Genomic DNA, 15,767 nt, shown 5'->3' on the forward strand with positions numbered 1-15,767 from the left:
ACTGTCTGCCTTGTTAGCCTGTTCGCCTGTGCTTCTTTCAATTTGCAGAACAGTTTTTCTGACTTTGCACACATTATGTCGTCGGAACCTCCGACTACACTTTCTGCCAAAAAAAAAATCTATCTCTACAGTTGAGGTCCCTGCTACAATTCTTGAATCGGCCTCTGAAACTTTACCCACTGACTTATCAGACACCATTCCCCTGACGTGGTGCTGCTAGGCCTCCAGCAGCCATGTCCATCTAAAGCAGCCAAGACTACCAAATCAGTGCCTGTTAAACCACCCTCAACCAGGCCCTCTTCTAGTTCTCAAATGCTTACTTTGGCAGAAGATTTAATTTCTTTAATTAGAGGATCTCAATCTCACCCAGACAGGGCCTCTCAGCCCCAGATAAGAGACCTAGGGCAGAGCCCCGAGCCAGTATCCTCTGATGATTCTGCTGATGAATCAGACATTACTGACCAGCCAGAGGCCCGTTTCTCCAATTTTGAGGATTCTGATGCTGAAGAATCCATTCCAGCTGCATCCTCCAGAAGAATTCTCCTTGGGGAAACCTTACATGCCATGCGAGAGCAGTTCCAATGGCAGCAGCAAGATTTCTCAGATTCCTAAAAGACTTAGTACCTTTCTGCACCTTCCACAGCACAGGCCCTTAGCTATACCTCCTGTTCTCTCTGTGGTAGATGATGCTTTTAATGATGTCTGCTCTGCTCCAGATTCATTACCCCAGCCCCTGCCAAACCAGACAGATTTTACAGGGTGCCAGATACTCATCACCACCTTTACAAGGCCCCTTGCAGACCCAGAAACTATATCCCAGGGTCCAAAGGGAAGCAAGGTCATTAGACAGATGGGGTAAAAAGTATACACTTCAGCTACTCTCTCAGCTAGAGCTTTAAACTGCCAGTTTCACATGATACAATACCAAGAGTTTATGCTTGATCAGTTAACTAAAAATTAACCACTGATGAATCTCTTGACAAGAAATATGTATTAGAAATGGTAAATAACATACAACAGGTTAGTAACCATTCCTTAAAATGTGGCTATGATGCACTGGAGGCTTCATTTAGATCAGCCATGACTGGCACAGTGATAAGAAGGCATGCATGGCTAAAGGAGCAAGCGGATCATGTTAAAGCTAAATTGTTAGATGCTCCTATGGATAAGACAAGTTTGTTTGGTGCACCTGCCCAGCAGGTTATGAAGAAAATGGAAGAAAAGGCAAAATCAGTTCAAACTGTTAAAGATTTCCTGCAGGTTCAACCCCAAGGTTTAGCAGGAACTGGCCTGCCAAAATTGGTCCTTTCCTGACTCCACAAAATTTCAAAGGGGCAGGAATAGACGCTCCAGGGCAGAAACCAAACCAGAGGAGGTGCCTACAGAGGACGGCAGTGGCAAGGTAACAACAGAGGCACAGACACAGCCACTGCCACTACTTCAACACAGCCACAGTGACTTACTCCTAAGTCCGCCTACCAGGGAACAAATAGCAGCTCCACTAGGCGGAAGGTTAACCTTATTTGCAAAGAACTGGCACCACATAACAAAAGACAAGTGGATTCTACAAATTATACATCAAGGTTACCGATTCCACTTCCACACTATACCAGTCAAAGAGGAATGCCAAATCTACCTCCAAATCAAAAACAGAAGCTTTACAACAGATAATGGAGTTGGCAAACATGAGAGCTGTGGAAAGTGCCTACAGCAGAGCAAGGAAAGGGTTCTACTCCAGACTATTCCTAGTTCCAAGAAAGGAAAAAAGTTGGAGACCAATTACCTGTCCACCTTGAATACATACATCATTGTCCCAAAATTCAAAATGCTGACCCTACAGCAACTTCTTCCCATGCTGGGCAAGGAGTGTTGGCTGGTAACTCTAGATCTCAAGGAGGCATACCTGCACGCCCTATTCGACCAATCTGCAGAAGATACCTCAGATTTCTTGCAGGATCAGAGCACTATCAATTCTCAGCATTGCCTTTGGCTTATCTACAGAGTATTCACAAAATGCCTGGCATCAGTAATCGCATACTGCAGACTACAGGGAATTCATATTTACCCATACCTGGACGACTGCCTGCTACAAGGGGACAACAAAAGCAAGTTGACAACAGATTTACAAAGGGTCATTTACTTGCTACAAGCACTGGGATACACAGTCAATCTACAAAAGTCAAGGCTGATACCATCCCAAACAAGGACATTCTTAGAAGCGGAATTGGACACAGTGAGACAAATGGCATTCCTAACTGCAGAAAAACAAAAAGAACTCCCTCTTTACTTCTTGGCACTAACAAAGCTGAACAAATTAACAGCAAGAAAGGTTCTGCAGGCCTCGGGCTTCATGGCATCATGCATAATTTTGGTCCCATTTGCCAGACTACATATGAGAAAACTACAGTGGTACGAATTTATGGTACCAACACAGGCACAGCCTAAACAGAAATTCCACTAATTCCATGCTTAAAACAGGAGTTCCTATGGTGGGCCCAGGCATGCCGGTCAAACACAGGCCTTCCCTTTCACAGATGTCAAGCAAGCCAGAGCATTACAACAGACGCTTCAGACCAAGGATGGGGGCCCATATGTTGGACAAATGCGTGCAAGGATTGTGGACTCAGGATCAACTTCACCTGCACATCAACCTAAAAGAAATGCTGGCTGTAAAACTGGCTATCCAAAAGTTCAGACCATTTCTCAAAGAGGGCCAGCTGTTGATAAGGACAGACAACACCACAGTCATGTGGTACATCAACAAACAGGGAGGCACACATTCATACCCCCTATGCAGAATGACTTTGGAACTGTGAACCCTGGCAATCAGCTACAACATCCAGCTGCAGGCAAGATTTGTACCAGGAAAAGAAAATACTCTAGCGGACATTTTAAGCAGGACCACATCAGATGCTCACGAATGGCACCTGCACCGGACATCTTCAGGACCATTTCAAAGAAGTGGGGAATGCCTCAGATAGATCTATTTGCATCTCCTCACAATCACCAACTCAAAAATTCTGCACAAGGACATTCCACCCACTAGCATGGAAAGTGGATTCGCTCTCCTTCAGCTGGAAAGGCCTAACAGCATATGCATTCCCACCTCTCCCTTGATATACAAAGTACTGCTAAAAATCAAGGAAGAACATCCAAGGATAATCCTGATAGCTCCAAACTGGCCAAGACAACACTGGTACCCACTACTGAGGAGCTTGTCTCGAACAATATGTGGCCTGTACCCCTGATGCCTTTGATGCTAACTCAGAACAACTACAGCACCATACATCCAAACCTGAAAACCTTACAACTGACTGCATGGAACATCACATAGCAGCAGCTAATCAAGAACTTTCCCAAACAGTTAAAGACATTATTCTTGAAGCACGCAGACCTTCAACAAGAAGGAACTACGCTGGAAAATGGAAAAGGTTTGTCATTTGGAGTTCTGAAAGAGGAAAAGATGTGTCAAACATAGATATGCCTAACATTCTGGAGTATCTGGCCGAACTTCTCCATTCAGGCCTGTCCTACTCCTCCATCAAGATACATGCATCAGCTATTTCAGCAGAATACAGCTTTGAACAACCTGTCTTCTCACACCCTCTGCTCAGGCAGTTTCTCAGGGGAACCAAGAAAGTAAAACCTCCGAGGAAACCACCATTGCCAGCTTGGGACTTAAATTAGAAAAGCTGACACTTTCACCCTTTGAACCAGCAGCAACAGCAGAACTACAACACCTGTCATGGAAAACTGCTTTCCTACTGGCAATCACTTCAGCAAGGAGGGTTTCAGAACTACAGGCCTTAATGGCAGTGCAACCCTTCCTAATCTTCCTCCAGGACAGGGTGTCCATGAGGACTAATCCAACCTTTATGCCTAAGGTGGTATCCAGAGTGTCTTTAAACCAGGCAATCCACTTACCTACCTTCTTTCCCAACCCACAAAACAGAGGGGAAAGAATTCTGCACACCTTGGATGTGCATAGACAGCTACGCTACTACCTGGACAGGACAAAAAGCAGCAGAAAGTCTGACCAACTCTTTGTGGCCTATGCAACAGGAAGGGAAGGAAAAGCTATCTCAAAACAGACAATCTCCAAATGGATAGGAAATTGCATACGATTCTGTTACTCCTTCCATGGAAAACCAATTCCACAGAACATAAGACCTCATTCTACAAGGGCAACAGCCACTACCACAGCCTTAGTGGCTACCAAAGACATTATTGGCGGCTACTTGGACCTCCGTGCATACATTTGCCAAGCATTACAATTTGCCTCTATATTCAAGATCCCGAGCAGGGTTTGCCACTGCTGTACTGCAAGGGATCCTAAACACACCATAATCTACCTTTTCCTCCTCCCTAGTTGGCTATGGTACTCGACTGCAGATGCATCCATGAAGGACATAGTACAGTTTTGTACCTACCATAAATGTAGATGTCCGAACTGGATAGCATCTGCAGCAGGGATACCCTGCCTCCTTCCCTACTGAGGTACACCTAGGGTGTTTACCCTCTTAATAGCTAGCTAATGGTGGGGAGTCTTCTATGGTGTATTTGTTTGTATATATGTACATACATGCTTGTGTTTGTGTTTACCTCTTCCTTTTGGAAACATTGGCATCTATCCAAAATTTCAGCCTTCAAGAGGGCTTCTGGCATCTGGGGCAAGAAACACTGAGGAAAACTGATGCCTTTATACCAAGACCCACAGAGATGATGAAGTGCGACATCAGCACCCGGACTTTGGAATCCCTGTAGGGCTGCCTGACGACAGGACAACCCAGCTGTTATGACTGCAGATGCTATCCAGTTCGGACATCTACATTTATGGTAGGTACAAAACTGTACTTTCTCCTGATTTCACTTTTCAGGGTGTACAGCCATGTATCTGCTGACCCAAATACATAGGTGGTCATTGACCTTTTGTCCAACTTACTGTCATAACCAGTGCATTTATAAGCAGCCTTGTATTTGAACATGGTGCTCCACATTGACAGATCATGTGTAGTACAGAAATCTGGTAACAGTTCATTATTGGAGTTCAGATCTGACAAGTTATGCTTGCAGATCTCCTCTAACCATATACATAATCCCCAGGTGAGAGTGAAAATATCACCGAAAGTAGGTGTACCTGTCAAGCACCATGTCCGTGGTGTCTGAGAAAGCTGAATTCATTGTAGAGCTTTTAGCTGCATGTACACAAACTGGTAATTTTCCTTTCTGCAGATTAGTCACTTTAAGGCAGTACTGTAATTTACTGGTACAAAATGCAACTATACAGCACCCCCTGGGGGGGGGGGGGGCTTATTCATCCCTTCACCTGTCCAGTGACTGTTTTACAAGACAACCCCTGAGTTGGAGAGAGAGTGAGTCCTTATTCAATAAGTGTGGTTCAAGAATTAGTGCTGTGTGTAGAGGTAAGACCAGCTGTATCTAGCTGGTATTTCTTGACCTTAGTTCGTTCCCATTAATAAAGTGGTTTTCCATTTCTCAATAGCTAGTTTCTGTAACCAGGGTGTACTCTATCATAGTGTTTAGCTTGTGTTTGCCAATCTACTTACACTGCACCCCGTACCACCACCAGTAGTCTTCAGTTTGCAAGTGGGGAAGCTAGCACATTGGCTTTTTTGAGATGATCTGTTAATTTGTAACAAATTGCTGAATGAGCACTTTGACCTTGCTACCCTGGTGTGTCAAAGAAGCATTACAACACAAGTTTTGATAATTAATGCATTCCAGATTTAAATGTTTTATATCCATTGTATAAACAAAAAAATTGAACACATTTCTTCATATTAGTTGTGAATGTGTTATGTTTGACAAAGGTGTCTTCTAACTTGCTAACCAACCTTTTTTTAATGTTTCTTTCTTCAATACAGGGCACATCTGTGTGTCAGGCTACAACTGTGGGTGCTGCAGTTATTTTGCTGTTTATTTCAAGGGCTTGCTATAATTTGGTTGTGGTTGCCATGTCTCCTGAAGACAGACCGACTCCTTTTAACTATGGATGGTACAATGTATCTGATCAGGTTGGTACCTAAAAGAAAATATTAAGTTTTCTATACATAGACAAGAGTACATAATGTTAAATCACTTTTTTTTTTTCTTTTTATGCGAACACATATTGATTTCCTAATTACTGTGTTCAGCCATCATTCACTTACTTGTACTCATCCTGTTCTAGGAAGAAAATTAGCAGTGGACTGTTTAAGTTGTATGCTAGAAGTGAACTGTCATCAGACTTATGAATTAACTAAAATGTTCAGTTATCATAAGAGCTTATAGCTGTCCAAGCATAATATAATAAATAATAACTGGTATGTAAAGTTATAACAAATTCATAAAACCTTCATGGTAGAATCCTTAGCAAAAACCTTTTCAACAAAAGGAGGCATGTTCAAGCAAAGACTCTCCTATAAGTAAAAAACAGAGTGATGTGTTTGCAATCAGTATTTATTTGCTGCAGAAACCAAGATGCAAAGGGCATATATATATATATATATATATATATATATATATATATATATATATATATATATATATTGCCATGTTAAAGTATCATTGAGCAAAATTTGTTAGTAATAAGCTCCCACAAAACTACAGCTAATTTTTGAACTTTTGCTCAAATAATTGAAAAATAAAACTCAATACACAAAGTACCTACACTTCATTTAACTTTCACAACAAGGCAGAGAAGAAATATTGATGTCCTTCGTGTTTCACTGTGGCACTCATCACATTTGGGTTATCTGCTTGCAGTAGCCCTTAGTCGGCCTGTTTATCTAAGTATTGGGTCCTGCGTCGGATACTGTCTCATCTTCCATGACGTCAGGTAGTCAGGGGTATAAAGCATGCAGCCAATGCATTTACATCATTCTTTCTTGCTGTGCGATGCCCACGCAAGTGCTGGTCGGCCAACTCCTGAAATTTTCGTTTTCGAGTTTCAGAACCAAAGTCTTCAACTAAGTTGAGTACCCCGTTGGGGAACCTTTTTCTTGCTCTAAACCGATGTCAGTAAAAGTTAACAGTTGTATTTCTTGTGGGAAGCAAATACCTCATAAAGATTTTCATTCGTATTGCATTCCTTGCCTAGGCCCAGATCACAACGTACTTTGCTGTCGGTTTTGTGCCTTATTCAAACCTCAAACTGTAGTCATCGGTTTATTTACGCTTCTAAATATTTTGGTACTCTGTTCAATTATTTAGAAATGGCTTCGGTAAGCCACCCGACTACTGACATTTTGAAAAAACGCAAAGATAAAGACAGGGAGACCGGATAGGCCCAAAGCTGCCGACGACACTTCTACTAAGCTAGTCGCCAGTTTGCCTTTCTCAGTGAGGCGCTTTTGCAGCCCCTGATACCCGCCACTTCATATTCACAGGCCTCTACTGAGACCCATTTGGAGTCCGGTATGCTGCGAGATGCTTCAGCTGTGGATGTCTCTAACTTGGATGGGTTCAGAGCCGCTGGGCAGGCACCGGCTTCTGAGGGTGTATTCAGGCCTATTGACTTGCATACTAAACTGACGCCATTCTTCTTCAAGGCCTAAAACTCAATCCATGCCTAGGAAACCGAAGCCCAGACTGCATGGTCAGGCCTCTATGCCTAAAAAACAAATGATAAGAATGGCTGAAGACCTTATTACTTTAATCAGGGGAAGCCAACCTTCCCCCTTTAAGAGACCTAGGACTGAATTTTCTTATGATTCTTCTGATCAGGATTCTGAAATTTCTGTTGCTTCTGATGACCAGGATTTACTCTTATCTATTTATGAGGATTCTGATGCAGAGGACTGTATTCTCTCTGCTTCCCCTCCAGAGGATTTCTCTTTTGGTGAAACCTTGCATACTCTTAGGGAGAATTTTCGCTGGGAAAACCAGGATTACTCTGATTCTAAAGAGGCTTAGGGATTTCTTACTCCTGCCCCAACACAGGCCTTTAGCTATTCCCCCTGTACTGGACATTGTTGATGATTCTTTTTGGAATCTAGCTTGGCCCCTGACTCCTTACCTCTTGCTCCAAGAAAACCAGATAGATATTACAGGGTTCCTGAGTCTCACAAGTTCCTCTTTAAAAATCCTACTGTGGATCCTGAGACCATTTCACAGGGACCCAAGGGCATTAAGGCTACTACTGCCAAAAATCCTACCTCCTCTGATAAAGATTCCAGGGCGCTGGATATATGGGGTAAGAAGGTATACACTTCTGCAGCCTTGGCCATTAGGGCCTTAAACTGCCAGTTTCGTATGTTAAAGTATCAGCAGCATATTATTGGATTGCTTAAACAGAAAATTATGTTGATTCCTGACTGTACTGAAAATAAAGATTTAGAGGATTTAATGCATTCTGCTGAACAAGTTGGAAAGTATACTTTGCAATGTGGTTTTGATTCAATAGAGGCATCTTGCAGGGCTGCTGTCACTGGGTCTGTACATAGAAGGCATGCTTGGCTTAAGGAGCAATCTTTGCCAGATCACGTTAAAGCTAAATTGCTGGATGCTCCCCTAAACCAGGACCACCTGTTTGGCAACAAAGCAGAAGAAGTACTTAAAAAGATGGAGGAAAAAGCTAAATCATTGCAAACTGTTAAATTTCCTGCAAGTTCAGGCTCCCAGATTTAGCAGACATTGACCCTCTAAGAATTGGTCCTTTTCTTGCCTCTTTCAGGCCTTCACAGTCCAAACCCAGAACCAGCAGAACACCCAGGCTTCAGTCCCAAGGTTCTCAAAGGACTAAGCACTGGGGGGGCTCCCACTTCCAAAGCAGGGAGTAGTAAGACCCCCCCCCCTATGGTTAACTGTCTCAATGACTTAATTTTAAAACTTCCAAGCTCTTCTCAACTGACTGCTCCTTTAGGGGAAAAGACTGCTCTGCAGGCAAACAAATTGGGAACTCATTACCCAGGGCAAATGGGTTTTAAATATAGTTTCCCAAGGATACAGATTCCACTTCCACACTTTACCAACCCCAAACGGTTGGCCAGCTCTACCCCCAAATCGGTGGCAGAGGCTCAAAAGCAAGTTCTCTTAAATATCAGGGCTATTCAAACTGTCCCAGAAGAGGAAAGGGGGCAAGGTTTCTACTCAAGACTTTTCCTGGTGCCCAGCAAAGACAGCTTCTGGCATCCTATCCTGGAACTCTCCATCCTAAACACATTTTTGGTGATCCCAAAACTCAAGATGCTAACTCTTAACTAGTTGCTTCCTATGCTAGCAAGGATGCCTGGTTGGCAACACTGGATTTAAAGGAAGGCTACCTGCACATCCCAATCACGGAATCTTGCAAAAGATACCTACACTTCAAAGCAGGCTTCATGCACTGTCAGTTCTCTGCACTACCGTTTGGCTTATCTACTGCACTCAGGGTATTCACAAAGTGCCGAGCTCCAGTCATTGCATTTTGCAGACAAAGAAATATTCAAGTATACCCATACCTGGAAGATTGTCTAATACAGGCAGAAAGCCAGGACATACTATTGAATCATCTGGCGTTTGTACAAAAAGTGCTAACTTCTCCAGGGTACACCATAAACGAAAAGAAATCACATCTTGTTCCCTGTCAACAAATTGTATTCCTGGGAGCAAGCTTGAACACAACTTCCCAGATGGCTTTCCTCACGCCAGAGAAATAAGTTCATTTGACAGCCTACTTCAAACTAATGGCCACAAAGACCCTGCTATCTGCAAGACAAATACTGTAAGCCTTGGGGTTCATGGCCTCCTGCATTCTCCTAATTCCTTATGCAAGACTACGTATGAGGAAACTACAATGGTATCTAAAAAGCCTGTGGTGTCAACATTCTCAGGATCTAGAAGCAATGATTCCCATCATACCTTGCCTACAGATAGAGTTCCTTTGGTGGGTAGAGGCCTGCCACCAAAACACAAGGGACTGCCATTCACTCTACCCCCTACCTCCCAAACCCTAACAACAGACGCACTGTGGATGGGGGGCTCACTTGGCAGGGAAGTGCATTCAGGGCAAATGGAACCCAAGTCAAATGCACCTGCATATCCATCAGAAAGAAATGTTAGCTGTACAAAATGCTCTGACAGCCTTCAAGGAGCACATTCTTCCAGGACAATTAATAGTAAAGACGGACAACACCACTGTTATGTGATACATAAACAAGCAGGGATGAACCCCCTCATATCCTCTCTGCAGACTAGCCATGGCTTTGTGGAACACAGCCTTGAGCTACCAAGTGCACCTTACAGGCTCAATTCCTGCCAGGAAAGCTAAATACACTGGCAGACGACCACAGCAGAAATCTCATGGACCCACACAAGTGGAAACTGGAACCAAAGATATTTAGCATGTTGAGAACAAATGGGGAGCCCAGAGATAGACCTGTTTGCATCCCCAGAACTACCAATTGGACAAATTCTGCACAAAGACTCCCCACAAACAAGCTTGGAAAGTGGATGCCCTGTCCTTCACCTGAAATAACCTATCAGTTTATGCTTTTCCCCTCTGCCTCTCCTCTCCAAGGTACTACAAAAGATCAAACAGGACAAACCAAGGATGATTCTGATTGCACCAGACTGGCCACACCAACACTGGTACCCCTTCTTCCGCAGTGTGTCACTGCTGGCACCATGGCACCTGCCTCACACTCCTGCCCTGCTGTCCCAGCAGGAGGGCCAGATTCTGCGCCCTCAGCTTCAAACCCTGAACCTGGCAGCCTGGCTAATTACCTGATCTCTCTGATGTTCATCGTGTTTCACTGTTGCAGTCATTACTCTTGGGTTATCCTGCTAGCAGGCTATCCGCAGTCGGCCTGAATTCCAAAGTCTTGGTCCGGCGTTGGTTGCTGTCGCCTCTTCCCTGACGTAAGTGAGCCAGGGGTATAAAAGATGCAGCCGACACCATTTTCTTCAGTCTTTCTTGCCGTACGGTGCCCGAAGCAGAAGCAGTTCGCAAGTGCCGGTCAGCCGACTCCTGAGATTTTCGTGTTCAAATTTCAGATCCAAAGTCTTCATTTAAAGCTAAGTACCCCATTGAGGAAACTTTTTTCTTGCTCCAGACCGATGTCAGAAAAAGTTAATAATTGTATTTCTTGTGGGAAGCAAATACCTCATAAGGACTTCCATTCTTATTGTATTCCTTGCCTAGGCCCTGATCACAACATAGCTAATTGCAGATTTTGTGCTAGATTTATTAAGTGTCGGTACGATTTTGCATTTCATTACTTTGGCCGAAGATTTAATTACACAATGTCGTTGGATAGCCATCCGACTACTGCAATTAACAAGGAACTCAAGGAAAAGGACAGGCATCCGAGGTCCAAAACTGACGAAGAGGCTTCTTCTAAGCCAGTCGCCAGTTCGCTGCTTCTCAGTGAGGCACTTTCGCAACCCCTGACGCCCGCTACCTCAGAGCCGCAGGCTGCTTCCGACTCCCACGTGGAGCAGACTAGGCCTCTGGAAACTCAAGGTATTGGATACTTGGAAAATATTCCCTCAGATGGGTCCAGAGCCGCTGAGCAGGCATCGGCTTCTGAGGGTGTTTTCAGACCTACACAGTTATATATAAAACCGACTAAAGCACCACTAAAGACAAAGAAACAAATGCAGCAAGCCCATGGACAGGCCTCCATGCCTATAAAACAGATGCTCAAAATGGCCAAAGACCTAATTACTTTGATCAGGGGTTCCCATCCACCTCCTGAGAACAGGCCTAGGCAAGAGACAGAATATGAATCTTCAGATCAGGTTTCCATTTCCTCTGACTCCTCTTCTGACCAAGAATACTCTCTCCCTCCCTATGAGGATTCCGATGCTGAAGAATCTATCCCTTCAGCTTCCCCGCCTGAGGATTATTCTTTTAGGAAAACCCTGCATACCATGAGGGAGCACTTCCACTGGGAGAGCCAAGACTACTCAGAATCTAAGAAAAGGCTTGGAGATTTTCTTTTACTACCTCAGCACAGGCCTCTTGCTATCCCTCCTGTTTTAGACATTGTAGATGATGTATTTTCAGAGTCCGGCCTGTCCCCTGACTCTTTACCCCCTACACCTTGTTAAGCCAGACAGATACTACAGGGTTCCAGATTCACATAAATTTCTTGATAAAAACCCTGCTGCTGACCCAGAAACTATTTCTCAGGGTCCCAAAGGGGTCAAGGCTTCCACTGCAAAAAAACCTATCCCCTCTGATAGGGATTCAAGGGCACTGGACAGATGGGGGAGAAAGGTTTACACTTCTGCTACCTTGGCTGTGAGGGCTTTAAATTATCAATTTCATATGCTTAAATATCAACAATACTTATTGTCACTGCTTAAACAGAAAAGGTTAACAAATTCTGAATGTGCAGAAAACAAGGACATGCAGGATTTATTGCAGGCAACTGAACAAGTGGGAAAGCATACTTTGCAATGTGGTTTTGATTCTCTGGAGGCCTGTTGCAGGGCCGCTGTTATGGGTTCTGTCATTAGACGACATGCTTGGTTAAAGGAACAGATCAGCCTGATCATGTTAAAGTAACATTATTAGATGCTCCATTACAGCATGATACTTTGTTTGGTGTTAAAGCAGAAGAGGTGTTGAAGAAAATGGAGGACAAAGCGAAATCTATGCAGACAGTTAAGGATTTCTTACAGGTGCAGCCACCCAGATTTAGCAGGAACTGGCCTACAAAGAGTTGGTCCTTTCCAGTGTCAGACAGGCCACAAAGGGGCAGATACAGACACCCCAGAGGCAGATCCTAGCCCCAAGGCTCGTACAGTTCTAAACAATGGGGTGCTTCTACCTCCAAAAGCGGAGAAGACAAATCACAGCCAAACAGGAAATAGTCGCAATGACTTTCCTCTTCCAGAAACAAGCACTTATCTTTTGGCAGCCCCCTTAGGGGGAAAACTAGCACTTTTTGCCCAAAATTGGCACATGATGACCTAGGACAAATGGGTCTTAAACATAGTGTCTCAGGGCTACAGGTTCCACTTTCACACCCTACCAAGAGCAAAAGGTATGCCAGACCTGCCACAAAATCAATGGGCAGAGGCACAAAAGCATGTTTCATCCCTCATGGACATGAGGGCCATTCAGCGAGTACCACAGCAAGAGCAGGGACAAGGATTTTACTCAAGACTTTTCTTGGTACCCAGAAAGGACAAAGCCTGGAGACCAATACTGGACCTGTCTATTCTAAACATATTTCTGGACGTTCCAAAATTCAAAATGTTGACTCTGCAGCAGCTACTGCCCATGCTGGGCAAGAAGGTTTGGCTTGTAACTTTGGACCTAAAAGAGGCATACCTGCATGTCTCAATCAGACAATCTTGCAGACGATACCTCACATTCATAGCTGGATCAATGCACTACCAATTCTCTGCACTGCCCTTTGGCTTATCTACTGAGCCTAGGGTCTTCACAAAAAGTCTGCCACCAGTAATTGCATTTTGCAGACAAAGAGGAATTTAAATATATCCTTACTTGGACGACTGCCTTATTCAAGCAGAGAACAAGGGCATTCTACTAAAGCATCTGGCATTTGTAAAAAGATTACTAATTTGCCTAGGGTACACAGTAAACGAAAAGAAATCAAAACTAGTACCCTATCAAGAGATAATATTCCTGGGTGCAAGCTTAAATACAACTGCCCAGATGGCTTATCTCACGCCAGACAAACAAAGGCAACTGACTTCTTACTTCAAAATGTTGGCAACAAAGACCCAGTTGTCTGCAAGAAAAATTCTGCAGGCTTTAGGCTTCATGGCATCCTGCATTCTGCTAATTCCATATGCCAGACTGCGTATGAGGAAACTACAATGGTATCTAAAAAGTGTTTGGTCTCAACATTGCCACAGCCTGGAAACATTAATTACCCTCAATCCCAGCCTGCAACAGGAGTCCCTATGGTGGGCACAGACCTGTTATCACAACAAGGGACAGCCATTCACTTTACCCACAGCCGGGCAGACACTAACAACAGATGCATCAGATTTTGCCTGGGGGGCCCACATGGCAGGAAAATGTATTCAGGGCACATGGCCCTCAAGCCAGATGCATCTTCATATCAATAAAAAGATATTCTAGCTGTTCAGAATGCCCTGACAGCTTTCAAGGATCTACTTCATCCAGGACAACTACTGATAAAGACGGACAATACTACAGTCATGTGGTACATAAACAAGCAGGGAGGCACACATTCCTATCCCCTCTGCAGACAGGCCATGACTTTGTGGGACACAGCATTGACTTATCAAGTTCACCTGCAAGCACAATTCCTGCTGGGCAAAATAAATACTCTGGCAGACAAACTAAGCAGAAACCTCATGGATCCCCACGAGTGGGAACTGGATCCACAAGTCTTCAGCATGATAACAAGGAAATGGGGATGCCCAGACATAGATCTGTTTGCCTCCCCTCACAACTGTCAACTACAGAGATTCTGCACAAGGACTTATCACAAGAAAGCATGGAAAGTGGATGCCTTATCCTTCAGCTGGAACAACCTAACAGTATATGCCTTTCCTCCACTGCCTCTCCTCCCCAAGGTACTCCTAAAGGTCAGACAAGAGAAGCCAAAAATGATACTGATTGCCCCAGACTGGCCACGCCAGCATTTGTACCCAATCCTAAAGAACTTGTCTCAAGGTCCAGCCTGGACATTGCCTCAGATTTCTCACTTACTGACCCAACAAAACAATCAGATCCTGCACAGCCAACTCAGGACCTTAAATCTGGCAGCATGGTGGATAATGTTGCCATTCACAACACTCCTCTCTCCAAAGCTGTCATGGATGTTATTTTGGAGGTCAGAAGGCCCAGTACCAGAAAATTTTATGCAGAAAAATGCAAGAGATTCTGTGCTTGGAACCAGGCACAAGGGATTGACACGTTTGTACCAAATATTCCTCAGATTTTACACTACTTAACTGAGATGCTGGACAAAGGCCTATCCTTTTCATCAATTAAGACTCATGCCTCTGCCATTTCAGCCCATTGCAATAAGGAACCACCTATCTTTTCTCAGTACCTCAGAGGGGCCAAAAACATAAGACCTCCAAGGAGAGCACCAATACCTGCATGGGACCTCAACTATGTCTTGAAAAAACTCGCACTGCCTCCTTTTGAGCCAGCCTCAACAGCTGATATAAAATTTTTATCCTGGAAAGCAGCTCTGCTCCTAGCGATAACCTCTGCAAGACGAGTGTCGGAGTTACAGGCACTCATGGCTGTGGAACCTTTTTATCATTTTCCATCCAGACAGGGTTTCTCTGAGGACGAACCCGACATTTATGCCTAAGGTGGTGTCCAGTGTGGCCCTTAACCAAACCATTCACTTGCCTACCTTTTATCCAAACCCACAGAACAAGGGTGAGAGACTTGTGCATTATTTGGACATGCACAGACAGCTACGCTTCTACTTGGACAGAACTAAAGCTTTCAGAAAGACTGAGCAACTTTTAGTGGCATATGCTGCAGGATCACAAGGAAAGGCTATCTCAAAACAGGCTATTTCAAAATGGATAGGCCACTGCATTCATTTCTGCTACTCACAGCATGGCAAATCAGTGCCTAAGGGCATTAGGCCACATTCAACCAGAGCAGTAGCCACTTCAGCAGCCTTCCTCAGAGGAGTACCAACCAAAGACATCTTAGAGGCTGCAACTTGGAGTTCGGTGCACACTTTTACAAAGCACTACCACTTACCTCTCTACTCTAAATCTAGAGCAGGCTTTGCCACTGCAGTTCTGCAGGGCCTCATAGCCTCTCCTAATCCTATTTAGCCCAGCCACCCATCCTCAGCTTTGAG

The 15,767-nt window shown here is 44.2% G+C and overlaps 1 protein-coding gene across 1 annotated transcript in view; it reads left to right on the top strand.

Annotated features, from left to right (window-relative positions):
• GPR137C (G protein-coupled receptor 137C) overlaps window positions 1-15,767 on the top strand; it is a 761,588-nt gene that overhangs the window by 481,944 nt on the left and 263,877 nt on the right. Inside the window, exon 4 of the mRNA XM_044074333.1 lies at window positions 5,886-6,035. Within this exon, the coding sequence (XP_043930268.1) occupies window positions 5,886-6,035 (150 nt within the window). The remainder of the gene's footprint in view (window positions 1-5,885; window positions 6,036-15,767) is intronic.

This window comes from Protopterus annectens, chromosome 6.part0, assembly GCF_019279795.1.
Source record: "Protopterus annectens isolate FY-2018-M chromosome 6.part0, PAN1.0, whole genome shotgun sequence".
Taxonomy (NCBI): domain Eukaryota; kingdom Metazoa; phylum Chordata; order Ceratodontiformes; family Protopteridae; genus Protopterus; species Protopterus annectens.